This window comes from Calonectris borealis, chromosome W (assembly GCF_964195595.1).
Source record: "Calonectris borealis chromosome W, bCalBor7.hap1.2, whole genome shotgun sequence".
In the NCBI taxonomy this organism is placed as follows: domain Eukaryota; kingdom Metazoa; phylum Chordata; class Aves; order Procellariiformes; family Procellariidae; genus Calonectris; species Calonectris borealis.
This window is the reverse complement of record NC_134351.1, coordinates 46,465,615-46,486,016: the sequence shown is the minus strand read 5'-3', so window position 1 is coordinate 46,486,016 and position 20,402 is coordinate 46,465,615. Positions and strand designations below refer to the sequence as shown.

The 20,402-nt window shown below is 46.2% G+C and overlaps 1 protein-coding gene across 1 annotated transcript in view; it reads left to right on the top strand.

The window, feature by feature from the left end:
- LOC142074732 (adenomatous polyposis coli protein-like) overlaps positions 1-20,402 on the top strand; it is a 185,265-nt gene that overhangs the window by 104,419 nt on the left and 60,444 nt on the right. The window contains exon 8 of the mRNA XM_075135569.1: positions 13,699-13,782. Coding sequence (XP_074991670.1) covers positions 13,699-13,782 — 84 coding nt within the window. The remainder of the gene's footprint in view (positions 1-13,698; positions 13,783-20,402) is intronic.

The window sequence follows — 20,402 nt, the reverse complement described above, 5'->3', positions numbered from 1 at the left end:
AGTTGGAGTGTAGCGGGCCTCGGATCCTCTGTATCCCCGACTCCAGAACCCTAAGGGTCGACCTCGAGTCTCCCCTGGTGCTTTCTGCCAGAGGCTCCAGGTAGGGCCAATCTCCCCGGCTGCGGTGTAGAGCACATTCTTCACATCTTGTCCTGCCCGGACTGGCCCACGGGCTACTGCATGAACTATCTCCTGTTTAATTTGTTCAAAGGCTTGTTGTTCCTCAGGGCCCTATTTGAAGTCGTTCTTCTTCCTGGTCACGTGATAGAGAGGGCTTACGATTTGACTGTAATCTGGAATATGCATTCTCCAAAAACCCACAACGCCTAAGAAAGCTTGTGTTTCCTTTTTGCTAGTTGGTGGGGACATGGCTGTTATTTTGTTGATCACATCCGTTGGGATCTGACGACGTCCGTCTTGCCATTTTAGTCCTAAAAACTGGATCTCCTGTGCAGGTCCCTTGACCTTCCTTTGTTTTATGGCAAAGCCGGCCTCCAGAAGGATTCGGACTGTTCTCTCCCCTTTCTCAAAAGCTTCTTCTGCTGTGCTGCCCCATACGATGATGTCATCAATGTATTGGAGGTGTTCTGGAGCCTCACCCTGTTCCAGTGCGGTGTGGATCAGTCCATGGCAAATGGTAGGGCTGTGTTTCCACCCCTGGGGCAGTCGGTTCCAGGTGTACTGGACGCCCCTCCAAGTGAAAGCAAACTGTGGCCTGCACTCTGCTGCCAAAGGGATGGAGAAGAACGCATTAGCGATATCCATTGTGGCGTACCACTTGGCTGCCTTTGACTCCAGTTCGTGTTGGAGTTCTAGCATGTCCGGCACGGCAGCACTCAGTGTTGGCATGTCTTCGTTCAGGCCACGATAGTCTACTGTTAGTGTCCACTCTCCATTGGACTTTCGCACTGGCCATATGGGACTGTTAAAGGGTGAGTGAGTCTTGCTGATCACTCCTTGGCTCTCCAGTCGACGAATCAGCTTATGGATGGGGATCAGGGAGTCTCGGTTGGTGCGGTGTTGCCGCCGGTGCACTGTTGTGGTAGCGATTGGTACCTGTTGTTCTTGGACCTTCAACAACCCCACAACAGAAGGGTCCTCCGAGAGACCGGGCAAGGTGGACAGCTGTTTAATTTCCTCCGTCTCCAGGGCAGCTATACCAAAAGCCCACCGGTACCCTTTTGGGTCCTTGAAATACCCTCCCCTGAGGTAGTCTATGCCAAGGATGCACGGAGCCTCTGGGCCAGTCACAATGGGGTGCTTCTGCCACTCATTCCCGGTCAGGCTCACTTCGGCCTCCAATACAGTTAACTCTTGGGATCCCCCTGTCAATCCAGAAATACAAATGGGTTCTGCCCCTTTATAGCTTGATGGCATCAGGGTACACTGTGCACCAGTGTCTACGAGAGCCTTATACTCCTGTGGGTCTGATGTGCCAGGCCATCGAATCCACACAGTCCAGTAAACCCGGTTGTCCCTTTCCTCCACCTGGCTGGAGGCAGGGCCCCTCTAGTCCTGGTCATCATATTCGCTATCCACTTCTTGTAAGTATGAATCAGAAGTCCCTTTGTTAAGGTCAGAAGTGGAATCAGCCCTTCTACTCTGTCTGGGGAGCTGCACACTGGAGACTGGAGCAGCAGTTTTCCTGGAAGAACCCCCTTTTGTGGTTGTTTTCCCTTGCAACTCATGTACTCGTGCCTGTAGGACTGAGGTAGGTTTTCCATCCCACTTCCTCGTGTCCTCTCCGTGGTCACGCAGGTAAAACCACAGGGTGCCCCGGGGTGTGTACCCACGATGTCTCCTCTCTTGAGGTGAGGGACGCTTGCTCCTTATGGCTGAGACACTGGCCCATGCAGGTGGGGAGCAGGACATATCCTCTTTGAGTTGCTGGACCTCCCGAGACAGTTTCTCCACAGCCGAGACACAGGCCCATAGGGAGGAAGAGAGACTTTCTTCATATTGCCGGAGTTGGCCAGCCAGTTCGTCCACTGTTTGTTCCTCTCCGTCTTTCCAGGTCATTACTGCCAATGAGTTTGCGTGTAATGCTGGTGCACTCCGTACAAACTTCCGCCACATGGGTCGGGTGCATTTGACTTCATCTGGGTCTTTGCATAACTGCTCGTTGTTCAGGTCATCATAAATCACCTCCAGCACGGCTAATTCTCTCAGATACTGGATACCTCTCTCCATGGTGGTCCACTTGCCTGGGTGGCATATAACATCTTCCTTGAAGGGATACCTTTCCTTCACACCTGACAGGAGTCGCCTCCAGAGGCTGAGGACTTGTGCCCCTTGTCCAATCGCTTTGTCAATGCCCCCTTCCCTAGCAAGGGATCCCAGCTGCTTGGCTTCCCTACCCTCTAATTCCAGGCTACTGGCCCCATTATCCCAGCATCGGAGCAGCCAGGTGACAATGTGCTCGCCTGGATGATGACTGAAGTCTTTTCGCATATCTCGCAGCTCACCCAGGGATAGGGATCAGGTGGTTACCATCTCATTTGCGGGTTCTGCCTCCTCCTCCTCCTGTTCTCGTGATGGCCCTGGTTCATCTTCATCCCTTACTAAACGAGCTGATTTCCTTGTGCATTTTCTTTTTTGTATAGGGGCGACTGATACCGGTATGGGTTGGTTCTCTGTCGCAGGGGGCAGAGTAGCTGCCCTGCCTGCCGTGGGGGGTGGGGGAGCCGCTGTGCTTGCCGTGGGGGGTGGGGGACCCGCAGGGCCTGTTGCTTTGTCATCAGCTGCAGAGATGTTTCCTTCCCCTTGGGGGTTCTGAGTGGTGTTGAACAGGGCTCGGTAGGCGTGGGCCAGGCCCCAGCACATTGCAGTGATTTGCGTCTCCCTAGAATGGCCAGGGTGACAGCTTACTTTTTCCAAATATTCTGCTAATTTTTCAGGGTTCTGCACTTGTTCAGGGGTGAAGTTCCAGAACACTGGGGGTGCCCACCGTCCTAGGCATTTGCCCATGCTATCCCACTCACCCTGCCACTCATAACTGTCCAGCCTTGGGGCAGATCTCTGGATGACATTCTTAAATTGCTTACTAACCTTGGAGAAAACCAAAACAATATTCCCAAGGAGTACCAATAGATGTATCTGAACTACCCAGGGATGTTCAAGGTACTGGCAAGTTATTTTAACGAAGGAGATGACATCATAGAGGAAGGTAGTGAGGGTGCCATTCTCTATTTCCTCCATAAAAAATCTCTCAGAGGAAGAGGTGTAATTTCTAATGGTCTCCATGAGGTAGTGCCTGAAATACAGTAACGGCTTCATTACAAATCCCAAATCCCAAATAACCCCCAATGCCAGTGTTTTAGAAGCAAATCTCCCAGGCAAAACATCATTAATCACTGCAGAGCACAGCAGACTACAAAACCCAACTCCAGTCTTTAACAAACAGGTACAGTAAGAACAAGAGCATGGTGCAGAACAAACGAATATGTTACCAGATATAAATTCCTCAATACGCTCTAGTTAATCTGTTGGTTTTTCAACCCTTCGCTGCCCCACGTTGGGCGCCAAAAATGACTGTCGTGATTTAACCCCAGCCAGCAAATAAACCCTACGCAGCCGCTCGCTCACCCCCACCCTCCGGTAGGATGGGGAAGAGAATCGGGAGGGCACAAGCAGGAAAACTCCCGGGTTGAGATAAAAATAGTTTAATAATTGAAATGAAACAAAGTAGAACAGTAATAATAACAATGAGAAGAACAAGAATAACAGTATATACAAAGCAGGCGATGCACAATGCAACTGCTCACCGACCGCGTGTCACGAACGGGGGGTGAGCCCCCCCACACCCCTGGTTTTTATACTGAGCATGATGTCACATGGTATAGAATACCCCATTGGCCAGCTGGGTCCACCACCCCGGCTGTGCTCCCCCACCCCCGTTGCAAGCACCACCCAGCAACAGCCAAAGCATCAATGGGCCATCAACGCTCCTTTCACACTAAACCCAAAACACAGCACACCCCCCAAGCTACTGGGAAGAAAGTTAACTCTGTCCCAGCCAGAACCAGGACATTGACTTAATTATGGCGCATGTTTCACATTCATGGATAACCTGTGCGATAGTGGCGGTGGACAGGTCCACCCTTCAATCATGAGCCCATCTGTATGTTGCATGTCCTAATGTTTCATGGGCCCACCGAGCTATGAATAGCTCACCCTTACATTCCCAGTCCAGATCCACCTGAGCCACTCCAATTCTGGCATTCTGGTCTACCTGCTCATTCTTTTGATGTTCTTGGGTGGCGCAGCTCTCGGGCGTGTGAGTATCTTCATGACGTACCTTTAGAGCGATGTTTTCTACCCGGGCAGCGATTTCTTGCCACAATGCAGCAGCCCGGATGGGTTTATCTTTGTGCTGCCTGTTGGTCGTCTTCCACTGCTCTAGCCACCCCCACAGGGCATTTGCCACCATTCATGAGTCAGCATAAAGATTAAGTACTGGCCACTTTTCCCATTTGGGAAATATCTGGGGCCAGCTGGATGGCTTTCACTTCTGCAAAATGACTTGACTTGCCTTCTCCTTCGACGATTTCTGCGGCTTTTCATGTGGGACGCCACACAACAGCATTCCACTTCCAATAGTTTCCCACAATACAACAGGATTTGTCAGTAAACAGAACATATTGCCTTTCATTTTCTGGTAATGTATTACACGGTGGGGCCTCTTGGGCACAAGTCACCTCCTCAGGTGATGCTCTGAAATCTCTGCCTTCTGGCCAGTTCATGATCTCTTCCAGGATTCCTGGGCGGTTGGGGTTACCCGTTCGAGCCCATTGCGTGATCAACTCCACCCGCTTACTCCACGTAGTTTCAGTCATGTGATGTGTAGAGGGGACTCTTCCTTTGAACATCCAGTGTAGCACAGGCAGTCACGGTGCCGAGAGGATCTGTACTTCTGTACTGACTACTCATGAAGTGGCCTGAACCAGTTCATATGCTGCTATTATCTCCTTTTCAGTCGCAGTGTAGTGGGCCTCGGATCCTCGATACCCCCAGCTCCAACATCCTAGAGGTCGACATCGAGTCTTTCTGGGTGCTTTCTGCCAGAGGCTCCAGGTGAGACCATGCTCCCTGGCTGCAGTATAGAGCACGTTTCTCACATCTGGTCCTGTCCAGACTTTCCCAAGGGCTACTGCACAAGCCATCTCTGTTTGATCTGTTTGAAAGTCTGTTGCTGCTTGGGGCCCCAGGCGAAACAGTTATTTTTTCAGGTCACTTGACAGAGAGGGCTCACAAGCTGACTGTAACCTGGAATATGCATTCTCCAGAATCCCACGAGGCCTAGGAAAGCTTGAGTTTCTTTTTTGTTAGCTGGTGGGGATATGGCTGTTATCTTATTGATCACATACACTGGGATGTGATGATGCCCATCTTGCTGTTTTATTACCAAGAAGTGGACCTCTTGTGCAGGTCCTTTGACCTTGCTTTTTTATATGGCAAAACCAGCTTTTCGAAGCATCTGGATTATTCTTTTTCCCTTCTCAAACACTTCTTCTGCTTTGTTGCCCCCCACAATGATGTTATCAATATATTGCAGATGTTCAGGAGCATCACTCTGTTCCAGTGCAGCTTGGATTAGTCCATGACAAAGGGTAGGACTATGCTTCCACCTCTGGGGCAGTCGATTCCAGGTGTATTGGACACCACATGAAAGCAAACTGTGGCCTGCACTCTACTGCCAAAGGAACTGAGAAAAATGCATTGGCAATATCAACTGTGGCGTACCACTTGGTTGCCTTTGACTCCAATTCGTATTGTAGCTCTAGCATGTCCGGTATGGCAGCACTCAGCGGTGACGTGACTTTGTCCAGGCCACAATACTCCACCCTCCGTCAGACTTTCCCACTGGCCATATGGGACTATTAAAGGGTGAGCAAGTCTTCCTGATCACTCCTTGGCTCTCCAATTGACGAATAAACTTATGGATGGGAGCCAGGGGGTCTCAGTTGGTGTGATATTGCTGCCGGTGCACCATCATGGTAGCAATCGGCACCTGCTTTTCTTCGACCCTCAGCAACCCCACAATGGAAGAATCTTCCAAGATGCCAGGCAAGGTAGAAAGCTGTTTAATCTTCTCTGTATCCACGGTGGCTACACCAAAGGTCCACCGGTACCCCTTTGGGTCCTTGAAGTACCCTCTCCTGAGGTAGCCTATGCCAAGGATACACGGGGCCCCTGGGCCAGTCACAATAGGGTGCTTTTGCCACTTGTCCCCTGTTAAGCTCACCTCAGCCTCCAACACAGATGTGGTGGGTTGACCTTGGCTGGCCACTAGGTGCCCACCAAGCCGCTCTGTCACTCCCCCTCCTCAACTGGACAGGGAGAGAAAATATGACTAAAGGCTCATGGGTCGAGATGAGGACAGGGAGATCACTCAGCAATTACAAATCACGGGCAAAACAGGCTCATCTTGGGGAAATTAATTTAATTTATTGCCAATCAAAATCAGAGTAGGATAACGAAAAATAAGAACAAATCTAAAAACACCTTCCCCCCACCCCTCCCTTCTTCCCAGGTTCAACTTCACTCCCGATTTTCTCTACGTCCTCCCCCCGAGAGGCACAGGGGGATGGGGAATGGGGGTTGCGGTCAGTTCATCACACGTTGTCTCTGCCGCTCCTTCCTCCTCATGCTCTTCCCCTGCTCCAGCGTGGGGTCCCACCCATGGGAGAGAGTCCTTCGCAAACTGCTCCAGTGTGGGTCTTTTCCACGGGGTGCAGTCATTTAGGAATGGACTGCTCCAGTGTTGGTCTCCCGCGAGGCCACAGTTCCTGCCAGAAAACCTGCTCCAGCGTGGGCTCCTCTCCACGGGGGCTGCAGTTCCTGCCAGGAGCCTGCTCCTGCGCAGGCTCTCCACAGGGTCATAGCTTCCCTCAGGGCACATCCACCTGCTCCGGCGTGGGGTCCTCCACGGGCTGCAGGGTGGATATCTGCTCCACTATGGACCTCCATGGGCTGCAGGGGGACAACCTGCCTCACCATGGTCTTCACCACAGTCTGCAGGGGAATCTCTGCTCCGGCGCCTGGAGCACCTCCTCCCCCTCCTTTTTCACTGACCTTGGTGTCTGCAGAGTTGTTTCTCTCACATATTCTCACTCCTCTCTCTCCCAGCTGCTGTTGCGCAGCATTTTTTACCCTTTCTTAAATGTTATCACAAAGGCGCCACCAGCTTCTCTGACTGGTTCAGCCTTGGCCAGTGGCAGGTCCGTCGTGGAGCTGGCTGGAATTGGCTCCATCCAACATGGGGGAAGCTTCTGGCATCTTCTCACAGAAGCCACCCCTGTAGCCCCCCCCCGCTACCAAAACCTTGCCACGCAAACCCAATACAACTGTTGGGATCCCCCTGCCACTCCAGAAATCCAGATGGGTTCCGTGCCCTTATACCCTGGTGGTATTAGGGTATGCTGTGCACCATTGTCTACCAAAGACTTGTACTCGTTTGGGTCTGATGTGCCAGGCCATTGAATCCACATAATGGAGTAAACCCAGTTCTCCCTTTCCTCTTCCTGGCCAGAGTCAGGGCCTCTCTATACCCAGTCAGAGCATTCCTTACCTCACTCCTGTAATTGCAAAGCAGAAGTCCATTCATCAGGAGCAGAAGTAGGATCAGCCTTTCTGCTCTGTCTGGGGAATTGCTTAACATCAAACAGAGCAGTCATCTTCCTGAATGGACTCTTTTTGGATGCTGTTTTTTCTTGCACTTCACGTGTGTGAGCTTCTAGGTTTGAGGTAAGTGCACCGTCCCAATTCCTCATGTCCTCCCTGTGGTCATGCAGATAGAACCACAGGGTGGCCCACAGTTCCCTTTCCCTTGAGCAGAAAAAGGCTGATTCCATACAGCATTCTTGAAAGCTGAGACACCACCCTGTAGGGACAAGGAGGAAGACATTCACTTTGAATTGTTGGACCTGTTGGGACAGGTTTTCCATAGCTGAGACGCAGGCCCATAGTGTCGGGGAGGATGAGAGTTTCTCTTTGAATTACCAGAGCTAGCAGGCCAGTTTATCCACAGTTGGTGCCTCAATGTCTGTCCAGTCCCTTATCACCAGGGTGCTGGCGTACAATATCACTGTGTTCCGGTACAAACTTCCACCACGTGGACCACGTGCACTAAATTTCATCCAGATCTTTGGAGGCCTGGTTGTTGTCCAGGTTGCTGTAGATCATCTCTACCACCACTAATTCCCTCAGATACTGGGCACCTCCCTCAGTGGTGGTCTACTTGCCTTGGTAGTTTACAACATCTTCCTTTGAGGGGTTACCTTGCCTTCACGCTTGACAGGAGCCACCTTTGGAAGCTGCAGATTATTGCCCCTCTTATGATCCCTTTTCTGATTCCCCAGTCCCTAGCTAGGGATCCCAGCTGCTGGACTTCCCTACCCTCTAATTCCTGACTATGGGCCCCAGTATCCCAGCATCGGAACAACCAGCTGATAATTCACTCGCCTGGCTGGTGGCCATAATCTTTTTGCATATCTCGCAGCTCACTCAGGGATAGGGACCGAGTGGTTTCCACCTCTTTTATGATTTCAGTCTCTTCCTCCTCCTGTTCTTGTGACTGCTCTGCTGCAGAACAGGCTGCCTCTTCTGATTCTTCCTCATGCTCCCTCTCAGGAAGAGCATCTTCCTCCCTTACTAACTGGGTCAACCTCTGCTGCCATTGTTTCTTCTGGACTACAGAAGCGACTGTTACATTTGAGGGTTGAGTCTGTGGCTTAGCCACAGTGTCTGTTTGTATGTCCTCAGATCCAGAGACCCTCTCGCTCCCTTAAGGGTGCTGGACAGAGGCTCGGTAGGTATAGGCCAGACCCCAACACAGTGTTAGAAGTTATATCTCTTTGGTATAGACAAGGCATCCTTTCTTCAAGTGGTCTGCCACTTCAACAGGATTCTGTGCCTGTTTGGGTGTGAAGTCCCAGACCATTGGAGATGAAAACCATTCTAGGCACTTACCCAAATTCTCCCCCACACTTTGCCGCCCATGACTCGACTGCTTCAGGGCACATCCCCGTGTGGCGTTCCCAACCTCAGGGCACATCCCTGTGTGGCGTTGGTTAACCTCAGGAAAAGCCAAAATCAGATTCATGGTGCACACCAATATGAGCATTTTGGGTTATTCAAGAAAATGAAGGGCCATTGCAACAAGGGAGGAAACATCTACCCTGGAGGAGAAGAGGGGGGAGGTGCCATTCTTCATTTGCCCCACAAAATGGGTCCCAGAGGAGAAAAGGAAAAAGGTGTAATCATTAATTGTCTCCACAAAATGCTTCCTGTAGTACTGGGATAGCAGCAGTGCAGGTCCCAAATACCAGATTAGACTGAAGGCCAGTACTTTTATCATAGCTCTCCCAGGAAAAGCAGTAAAAAACAAGTGATGAACCACACAGCAAACAGCAAAAGGTGAAAGCAGCCATTAACAGGCACTGGAGTTTGATGTACAGCAAGAGAGGGAGCACATCACAGAGCAGGTGAGGGAGCAAATAAATCAGTACTGAGAGCAAACAAGTCAACATTGAGACCAGCAACAGCAAGTAACAGCCTGCCAAGTAACACCTAAACAGCTATAACAGCTATGAATTCAGTCTAACACACTCCAATCAAATCTGTTGTTATCTCGAACCCCTCAAGCCCCATGTTGGGTGCCAAAAAGGACTGTTGTGGGTTGACCCTGGCCAGCAACTAAGCACCCACACAGCCGCTCGCTCGCTCACTCCCCACCACAGCAGGATGGGGGAGAGAATCAGAAGAGCAGAAGCGAGAAAAACTCGCGGTTGAAATAAAGGCAGTTGAGTAAATGAAGAGAGGGAAAAATGGGGGAGAAGCAAGTGATGCAAAGTCAATTGCCAGTCTCTGAGCAATGGCGACTTTGGAAAGACTCCCCCCCCCCCCCCCCCCCCCCCCCGGATTTTATTGCTGAGCATGACATTATATGGCATGGAATATCCCTTTGGTCATTGGGATCAGCTGTCCTGGCTGTGTCCCCTCCCAACTTCTTGCCCACTCCCAGCCTACTCGCTTTGTGAGGGCAGAGTGAGAAACAGAGAAGGCCTTAACACTGTGTAAGCACTGTTCAGCAATAGCTAAACCACTGGTGTGTTATCTACGCTGTTTTGGTCACAGATCTAAACCACAGTACCATAGGGGCTGCTATGAACAAAATTAACTCCATCCCAGCCATATCCAGTACACCTGGAGTCTTGCACAGGTCAAGATTTCAGCACTGTTTGATTTGTACATTTGTCTTGATTGTAAATGTAATGCAGACCAACCCATTAATAATTTTCTCTATTTTTTATGTTATATTTTTATTTGAAGAAAAGGATATCCATGTTTTTAAAACAAAGTATTTTAAAGCAAAATTCTATTCCTTATTTTTATTTTTTAGTAAGTGATTATTTAGTAAGTGATTTTTCTATCACTGTGAAGAGCGGATTTTTTTTCGTTAGAATTCTTACTAGGGCAGTGAAATCCAAATAATTTCTAATTTTAAATGTTAAGATACTTTATCCATAGATCTTATGGTGATGATTAAATTTAATGAAATGAATAGGAATATACTATGAACAAATAGGAATAAAAAGCGATGTTTCTTGTATAGATTTTAAAGTTAAAACCATTCCTAAATGCATTCAGATACTTGAAAGTTCATTCCTAGTCATGCAAAAGCACAAGTAATCAAATGACATTGTTAACTAATGTAAAAATAGACATAGCATTCACATAATGCAGAGCACTGAGATAATGTTTTCTTATTTTATTTAATAATAAATTATTAAATAAAAAAATTGTATAAAATTATTATAATTAAAATTATTATAAAATTATTGTTTATTTAATATTTTCTTATTATGCAGTTTAGAACCATTTGTCTTCTATAATATTAAACTTTTTGACTTTTTAATCATAGAATCATAGAATCATAGAATCATAGAATGGTTTGGGTTGGAAGGGACCTTTAAAGGTCATCTAGTCCAACCCCCTGCAATGAGCAGGGACATCTTCAAGTAGATCAGGTTGCTCAGAGCCCCATCCAACCTGACCTTGAATGTTTCCAGGGATGGGGCATCTCCAAACTCTCTGGGCAACCTGTTCCAGTGTTTTACCACCCTCACTGTAAAAAATTTCTTCCTTATGTCCAATCTAAATCTACCCTCTTTTAGTTTAAAACCATTCCCCCTTGTCCTGTCGCAACACACCCTGCTAAAAAGTCTGTCCCCATCCTTCTTATAAGCCCCCTTTAAGTTTTGAAAGGCCACAATAAGGTCTCCCTGAAGCCTTCTCTTCTCCAGGCTGAACAATCCCAACTCTCTCAGCCTTTCCTCATAGGAGAGGCGTTCCATCCCCCTGATCATTTTTGTGGCCCTCCTCTGGACCTGCTCCAACAGGTCCATGTCTTTCTTGTGCTGAGGACTCCAGAGCTGGACGCAGTACTCCAGGTGGGGTCTCATCAGAGCATAGTAGAGGGGCAGAATCACCTCCCTCGTCCTCCTGGCCATGCAAATCTGAGGTCTCTTGTAAGATACCCAGTAATATCGACATTTTCTTGATGTTTTTTGTCTTCCCCTTATCATCTTCATCTAAGTAAAGCTCAGCATTATTCTTACTGCTATGCTTTGTTATTTTGTGTTTACATAGCAAAAAGTATAATTTGTCTTCATTCGCTGATTTACTGACTTTAGGCTCATTTCAGACTCATTATTGAACAAATTACATTAGGTTCTTAGAGTTTTGATTGCTGTTCATCAAACTCACCACTATTGATTCCTGGTATGTCTTTGACTGTATACCTCTACTGTTGTGTTTGTCTTTGGACTGTAAACCCTTTGGGGCAGGAAATACGTTCTTTTTTCTGCTTGTACAGTGTTTGGTGCAAAATGGTTAATGGATCTCCTCAAGTCCCCTGTAATACAAATAATGAATAAGCAGAGAGAAGAACATTCTGATGTTTAAATCTCTGGACTAAAATTTGGGAGATATGGACTGAATTGTTGTCCTTTTGAGAACTTCATCATTGATACTGGACAAATCATGTAATTTTTACTTGTTTTTCTTCTGCAAAAAAAAAAAAAAATCCCTGCTTTTAGTTGTATATATACATATACTCAGTTTCTCTCAATGCCCTTTATGAAATAAATTACTGGTGAAACAGAAAGAAACTCAGTCTGGGGAAAATTTAAGTCATTCTTAAAGACAAAAAGGAGAGATGTGTTATGTCAGTCGTGCATCACCTCACCAATGTATAGTTATTCCCAGTAATATATTTTTATTATCTTTCTAATACTTCAGAATTTCCTGATCCAAGAGAGAAGGGGAATGAATTATCTGTCTGCCTCATGTTGTGCTGAGGCTTCTGTGTGTGTAGCTTTCAAATTTTATTGGCCTTTTTCTCTGATACTGTGCTTTAGAAATAAATATCTAATTTATAGTTTACTATTTGTAAGTCCACTAAGTGTTGGTGTTTAGGATGCTTTTCCCACAGCTTATTATCCTGCATGTTTTAAAAATTCATTCTGTTCTTTGTGATTATATTTTTTTCTGTGTTTCTAAAATTTCTAGATTATATTGTGTTTCTATTACAATTTACAAGTGTATTCTTTGGCATTTGCAGCTTTTTTGAAAGTTTATCTTATTTCCATTTTCAGATTATAAAAATGTTAAATAAGGCTGGTTATAATGCTGATCCTTGCAGTATCCACTAGATTCACAAAGCCTTTCCTCTTTTAGTATAGCACTGAAAATGTTATTCAGGTAAAATGATCAGGATTTTTTTTTAAACTGTGCATTCATTTTTTAAGCTATCCTATTTAATCAGTTAAGTGTTTTGTTTCTGTTCTGATATTATCGGGCTAATTATTTTCTGCCCACTTTTAAAGTCAAATAATGTCAATTTATTAGCAAGCTGATAGAGGGATATATCACTTATTGCATTCACTTATTGTTTCACAGATTCATAATGCATCCTGCGCTCCACAGTATAACTTACATGGAGTATATGTATCCTGTAAAGTTCGATTTTTCAACATTCCATTTACTAACCACAGAATGATTGCAGTGGGAAGTGTCAATATAGCTATAAAAGACTCGCATCAGAAATACCTATAAAATCCCAGACAAACCAAAGTTTTCTTTTTACTAACCCTGTAAATTCTTTGGAATTTGTAGGAACAGAAAATATTCAGAGGCTGTGCATAGGCAAATTTCCTAAATCATCATAGTAACTGAAAATAATTGAAGACGTTCAGGATTTTATACCTTCAAAACACTCTGCAAATATAAATCTCTCTCAAATCTCTGTAAGGCAAGTAGAAGTCTAATATTTGAGATGAAAATGAAATAATTTGCTAAAAACCTGCATAGAATGTCGGTTTCAGAAATAGGAAAATTGTGCAAGTTTACTGAAATGTTTTTCTATACCTGGGCTTGTACTGTGTGACAATCTAATATTATATCCAAATTCGTGTCAGTTTTATTAAAAAACCCAACTACCCATTATATTTTGAATGTTTGCAATCATGCCTGTTTTTTTATTGTCAAGAACATTTGTGGAATTACCACATGAACGAAGTAGTTCTGTTTTGCAGTCAACTATATTTGCAATGAACTCTTCTCATTGTCATCCTGTACAGTAAGTATAAGGATTTTTTAAAAAAAAAATCAAACATGAAAATATACTCATTTCAGGTAAGGGTGATGAGGATTCAACAAATAGAGAAGGACATTCTTTGTATACGACAGCTCCTGCAATCACAAGCAGCTGAAACAGAGGTTAGTGAGCAATTTCTTGCCTTCTTTTGATTAGAATATGTATCTTTTTAAAAAAGCAAATCTACTTAAACGAGTATATTGGTGGGCAGCATTATTTGTATCAGCAAGTGATGTCATGGTTCATAAATTAGTCAATATTCATAGGCTGTAGCTGCCTTGGGAATAAAATTTGGTAGCGTGTTACTTGCTCTGTTAGCAATGAACTGAGGGTGGAAAACTTGGAATATTCTTTATGCTACTGTTGAATTTTAATCAATAAATATGTATCACTTAAAAGTTTAACTAGCAATTTCAATAAAAAGGTCAAAGTGCAATGTATTATAAAGGCGTTGGTTTTAGCAAATAATTATAACAGTTTTACATGTCTTTCTAAATATGAATCTCTGATAAGCAGCTTCATGGTTTGCTTATCTTTTGAGATAAGAAAAAAAGGGCGAATACAGTTTCTGTCAGACTTCATTAGAGAAGTCTTGCATGTTTTTAGTGTTTAAGTATTGGGTTCTATATTAAGAAGTACAAGATAATGTTTCCTGTAAATGACAAAGTCCATAATAGTAATTGTCATTAACAAAAACTGCACTCACAGTGGAAATTAATTTACAAGCTCAACTCTTTCTCATACTTGTAAATTAACTATAAATTGTATGTTGGACCTGAATATTTTATTGTTTGTCTTTGCCCAAAATAACTACTGTGAAAGTTCAGGTCAACTTTTGAATTATTAAGGGATAGAGATTTTCCCACTGTAGAAAATAAATTATTTCACAATTCCAGTTTTGGGGAGAAAATCTGGTATTATAAGTGAAGCTGACAGTAGTGTGTATAATTAAAGTTGTCTAGTATTTTGACATGCTAGATAGTCCAGCTGCAATTTTGCTTGATTTATGCCCTTGATTGCTGCTTTTAAAAATCACTAAACATTTTGGAGAATTAAATTATCAGTTTATTTTCCTAACCTTTTAATTTAATTCTGTCAGCACACTTACTTGTGGTAAAACACGGATTTGATTTTTTGGAGGAAGTGACTTTTGCTTTCATAGTAAAATGTTTCCTAGTTTGGTTTGTATAAGTCTCCTAAAATTGGACTAGCAGACTTGCACAGTTGCATTAAGCAACTGAATTAAATGACAACAGCATTGGGCTTTGTGGTCTGAACAGTAATGGAGTCTGACAAGATGTTATAAAAGAAAGCTTTATTGAGGCAGTAGGAACGATGAGCAACAATGCACCCATACGGTGACTCACCCAATCACTGACAGCAAATGCAGGATCATAAGTGTTGCCCTGGCTCCGGTGGACTGCCAGGGACACTTGGTGTCCGGGTCATATGGCAGCAACAGCTAATCATGGAAATGCCTTTTCACTGTGGGTAAGAGTCGCACTGCCTCTTGGCTCCACCAATGGCAGTGTGATTTGAGAGAATCATACCTTATGTGAATAATGTGGGTGGCATCCTGCCTATGCTGCCGATGTCAGTCAGGGGGCAGGGTGTCAGCAGTCTGTCTACGCTGCCGATACTGGTCAAGGGCAGGGTGTCACTTCCACCCCTTGATTCTCTCAAATCATCACTCGATGTGGAGTTATAGGCTAGGGTGTTATTTTTGCAGATCGTTAGCTATATAATAAGCTAGGTGAGGTTGGTGTTCTGACACCTGCAGGGTATAAGTTACATAGTCAGAGGTTGAAAGCTGCTACATCACAGGATGGGTATTGTAGAATCACCTCTATCAAGTATCAGTTGCGTGGGCATCCGGGAGGTGATTGCTACAGCGTCTTCACAATTGTTAGGAGAGAGGCTGCGAAAGAGATTACAATTCACGGTTAGCATCCACTTATATCTAGTGGACCCCAACCTGGGTCGGGGAGCGGCTTGACCACGACTGGGAAAATGCTTTACAACACAGTCTACAACCCCATCAGCTGATACGAAACAAAGCATAAACAATGACAATAAACAAGATAATCACAAAAGGTACAGCCAAAATCTTTTGACAACAACCCTGAGATCTAGGAACCAAGAGGTAAGCCCTGACCACAATTCACCAATTCCCCAATTGGTATTTTCACTTGTCACCTGATACAAGGGTGTTGTGGTTTAACCCAGCAGGCAGCCAAATATCACGCAGCTGCTCGCTCACTCCCCCCCACCCCAGTGGGACAGGGAGAGAATCAGAAGGGTAAGAGCGAGAAAAACTCGTGGGTTGAGATAAAGATAGTTTAATAGAACAGAAAAGGGAAAATAATAATGATAATGATAGAACATACAAAATGAGTGATGCACAATGCAATTGCTCACCACCCGCACTGACTGATAACCAAGTAGCGATCGCTACTTCCTGGATCACGCCTACCATTCATATACTGAGCATGACGTCACATGGTATTGAATACCCCGTTGGCCAGCTGAGCCAGCTGTCCTGGCTGTGCTCCCTCCCAACACTTGTTTTGTTTTGTTTTGGTTTTTTTTTGAGCTGAATGTCCTTGACTAGCAGGGTACTTAGCAACAACTGAAAACATCAGTGTATTATCAACATTCTTCCCATACTAAATCCAAAACACAGCACTAGGAAAAAATTTAACCCTATCCCAGCCAAAACCAAGACAGTATTCACCCCTTATTCTATACCATTTACGTCATGCGTATGTCACATTTTTCAACACATTCCCATTAATCACCACCACCTTTCTTGTCTATATATATATATACACACACACACACAGAGATATCTTTCCCTTAGTCTATGGGCCATCGCTCTAAAATGTCCACTGAGTTCATTTAGTCCATGACTTTGGGCTCCATCTGTCAAAACAGTCCTTCAGGGCAGGAGAGATGGTGTGTGGTGTTGGACTGTTGCATCCTGAAGCCAGTTCTCATTTCGGTACTGCTGCGCTCATCTGGTTCTGTCATCGTTGCACTTTGCTCGGTTTCATCGGAGTTAGTTCATTCTTCATTTATCTGGGTGATTTTTACCGCTATACCATTGATAGCAACCATAGAAATAATGATATACAATATAATATAACAATCAACATCATACAATTCAGTTCATTGGCTATTTTCACCCAAAATCAAATCCCCTTGAGGTACACACCGGACTTCCCCATCCTTTTGCATGACCCAACAAGTGCACCCAGGTCCTTGAGCAAAAGCAATCCCACGGATGGGTTTTCCCTTGCCAGAGGCAGGAGTAACCCAGACTGTCTTCCCCAGCATATATCTTATATGCACGACAGGGACTTTATCTCCATCTACAGTATGCAAAAGTTTTGACTGGGCAGGGCCAGATCGATTAACAGATCCCCTAGTGTTGACTAACCAGGTGGCTTTTGCTAAATATGTATCCCAATGCTTGAATGTCCCACCACCCATTGCCCTCAGCGTAGTCTTTAGAAGTCCATTGTATCGTTCGATTTTCCCAGAGGCTGGTCCATGGTAGGGGATGTGATAGACCCACTCAATGCCATGCTCTTTGGCCCAGGTGTCTATGAGGGTGTTTCAGAAATGAGTCCCGTTGTCTGACTCAATTCTTGCTGGGGTGCCATGTCGCCACAGGACATGCTTTTGAAGGCCCAGGATGGTGTTCTGGGGAGTGGCATGGGGCACGGGATATGTTTCTAGCCATCCGGTGGTTGCTTCCACCATGGTGAGCACATAGCGCTTGCCGTGGCGGGTTTGGGGGAGCGTGATATAATCCATCTGCCAAGCCTCCCCATATTTATACTTCGACCATTATCCTCCATACCAGAGAGTCTTTAATCGCTTGGCTTGCTTGATTGCAGCGCATGTTTCGCATTCATGGATAACCTGTGCAATAGCGTCCATGGTCAAGTCCACCCCTCGATCACGAGCCCATCTATATGTTGCATCTCTTCCTTGATGGCCTGAGGCGTCATGAGCCCACCAGGCTATAAATACTTCACCCTTATGTTGCCAGTCCAGATCCACCTGAGCCACTTCAATCTTAGCAGCCTGGTCCACCTGCTGTTTGTTTTGGTGTCCTTCAGTGGCCCGACTCTTGAGTAAGTGAGCATCTACGTGACGTACTTTTACAACCAAGTTCTCTACCAGGGCAGCAATATCTTGCCACAATGCGGCAGCCCAGATGGGTTTACCTCTGCGCTGCCAGTTGTTCTGCTTCCACTGCTGCAACCACCCCCACAGGGCATTTGCCACCATCCATGAGTCAGTATAGAGATAAAGTACTGGCCATTTTTCTCGTTCGGCAATGTCCAAGGCCAGCTGGATGGATTTCACCTCTGCAAACTGGCTCTATTCATCTTCTCCTTCAGCAGTTTCTGCCACTTGTCGTATAGGACTCCATACAGCAGCCTTCCATCTCCGATGCTTTCCCACAAGGCGACAGGACCCATCAGTGAACAGGGCATATTGCTTCTCATTTTCTGGTAGTTTGTTATACAGTGGGGCCTCTTCAGGACACGTCACCTCCTCCTCTGGGGATATTCCAAAATCTTTGCCTTCTGGCCAGCTTGTGATCACTTCCAAGATTCCTGGGCGACTGGGGTTTCCTATTCGGGCCCGTTGTGTGATCAGTGCGACCCACTTACTCCACGTAGCATCGGTTGCATGATGTGTAGAGGGGACCCTCCCTTTGAACATCCAGCCCAGCACCGGCAGTCAGGGTGCCAGGAGGAGCTGTGCTTCAGTACCAACCACTTCCAAAGCAGCTCGAACCCCTTCATATGCTGCCAATATCTCCTTCTCAGTTGGAGTATAGCGGGCCTCAGATCCTCTGTATCCCCGACTCCAGAACCCCAGGGGTCGACCTCGAGTCTCCCCTGGTGCTTTCTGCCAGAGGCTCCAGGTAGGGCCATTCTCCCCAGCTGCGGTGTAGAGCACATTCTTTACATCTTGTCCTGCCTGGACTGGCCCACGGGCTACTGCCTGAACTATCTCCCGTTTAATTTGTTCAAAGGTTTGCTGTTGCTCAGGGCCCCATTTGAAGTCGTTCTTCTTCCTGGTCACTTGATAGAGAGGGCTTACGATCTGACTGTAATTTGGAATATGCATTCTCCAAAAACCCACAACGCCTAAGAAAGCTTGTGTTTCCTTTTTGCTAGTTGGTGGGGACATGGCTGTTATTTTGTTGATCACATCCATTGCGATCTGACGATGTCCATCTTGCCATTTTATTCCTAACAACTGGATCTCCTGTGCAGGTCCCTTGACCTTACTTTGTTTTATGGCAAAACCGGCCTTCAGAAGGATTTGAATTATTCTCTCCCCTTTCTCAAAAACTTCTTCTGCTGTGTTGCCCCATACAATGATGTCATCAATGTATTGCAGGTGTTCTGGAGCCTCACCCTGTTCCAGTGCGGTGTGGATCAGTCCATGGCAAATGGTAGGGCTGTGTTTCCACCCCTGGGGCAGTCGGTTCCAGGTGTACTGGACACCCCTCCAAGTGAAAGCAAACCGTGGCCTGCACTCTGCCACCAAAGGGATTGAGAAGAATGCATTAGCGATATCCATTGTGGCGTACCACTTGGCTGCCTTTGACTCCAGTTCGTATTGAAGTTCTAGCATGTCCGGCACGGCAGCACTCAGTGGTGGCGTGACTTCGTTCAGGCCACGGTAGTCTACTGTTAGTCTCCACTCTCCATTGGACTTTTGCACTGGCCATATGGGACTGTTGAAGGGTGAGCGAGTCTTGCTGATCACTCCTTGGCTCTCCAGGCGACGAATCAGCTTATGAATGGGAAGCAGGGAATCTCGGTTGTGGTAGCGATCGGTACCTGCTGTTCTTCAACCCTCAACAACCCCACAACAGAAGGGTCCTCCGAGAGACCGGGCAAGGTGGACAGCTGTTTAGTTTCCTCCGTCTCCAGGGCAGCTATACCAAAAGCCCACCGGTACCCTTTTGGGTCCTTGAAATACCCTCTCCTGAGGTAGTCTATGCCAAGGATGCACGGAGCCTCTGGGCCAGTCACAATGGGGTGCTTCTGCCACTTATTCCCGGTTAGGCTCACTTCGGCCTCCAATACAGTTAACTCTTGGGATCCCCCTGTCACTCCAGAAATACAGATGGGTTCTGCCCCTTTATAGCTTGATGGCATCAGGGTACACTGTGCACCGGTGTCTACGAGAGCCTTATACTCCTGTGGCTCTGATGTGCCAGGCCATCGAATCCACACAGTCCAGTAAACCCGGTTGTCCCTTTCCTCCACCTGGCCGGAGGCAGGGCCCCTCTAGTTCTGGTCATAGTATCCGTTTCTCGCTTCTTGCAATCCAAAGTAAGATCAGCCCTTCTACTCTGTCTGGGGAACTGTTCACTGGAAACTGGACCGTCGTGAGACAGGTTTTTCCTTATAACTGGAGCAGCATTTTTCCTGGGAGAAGCCCCTTGTGTCATTGTTTTTCCTTGCAACTCACGTACACGTGCCTCTAGCGTCAAGGTAGGTTTTCCATCCCACTGCCTCATGTCCTCTCTGTGGTCACGCAGGTAAAACCACAGGGTGCCCTGTGGTCTGTACCTTCTATATCCTTGGAACAGGCTGTCCAGGGAAGTGGTGGAGACACCATCCCTGGAAGTATTTAAAAGACGTGTAGATGAGGCCCTTAGGGACATGGTGTAGTGGGCATGGTGTGTTGGGTTGACGGTTGG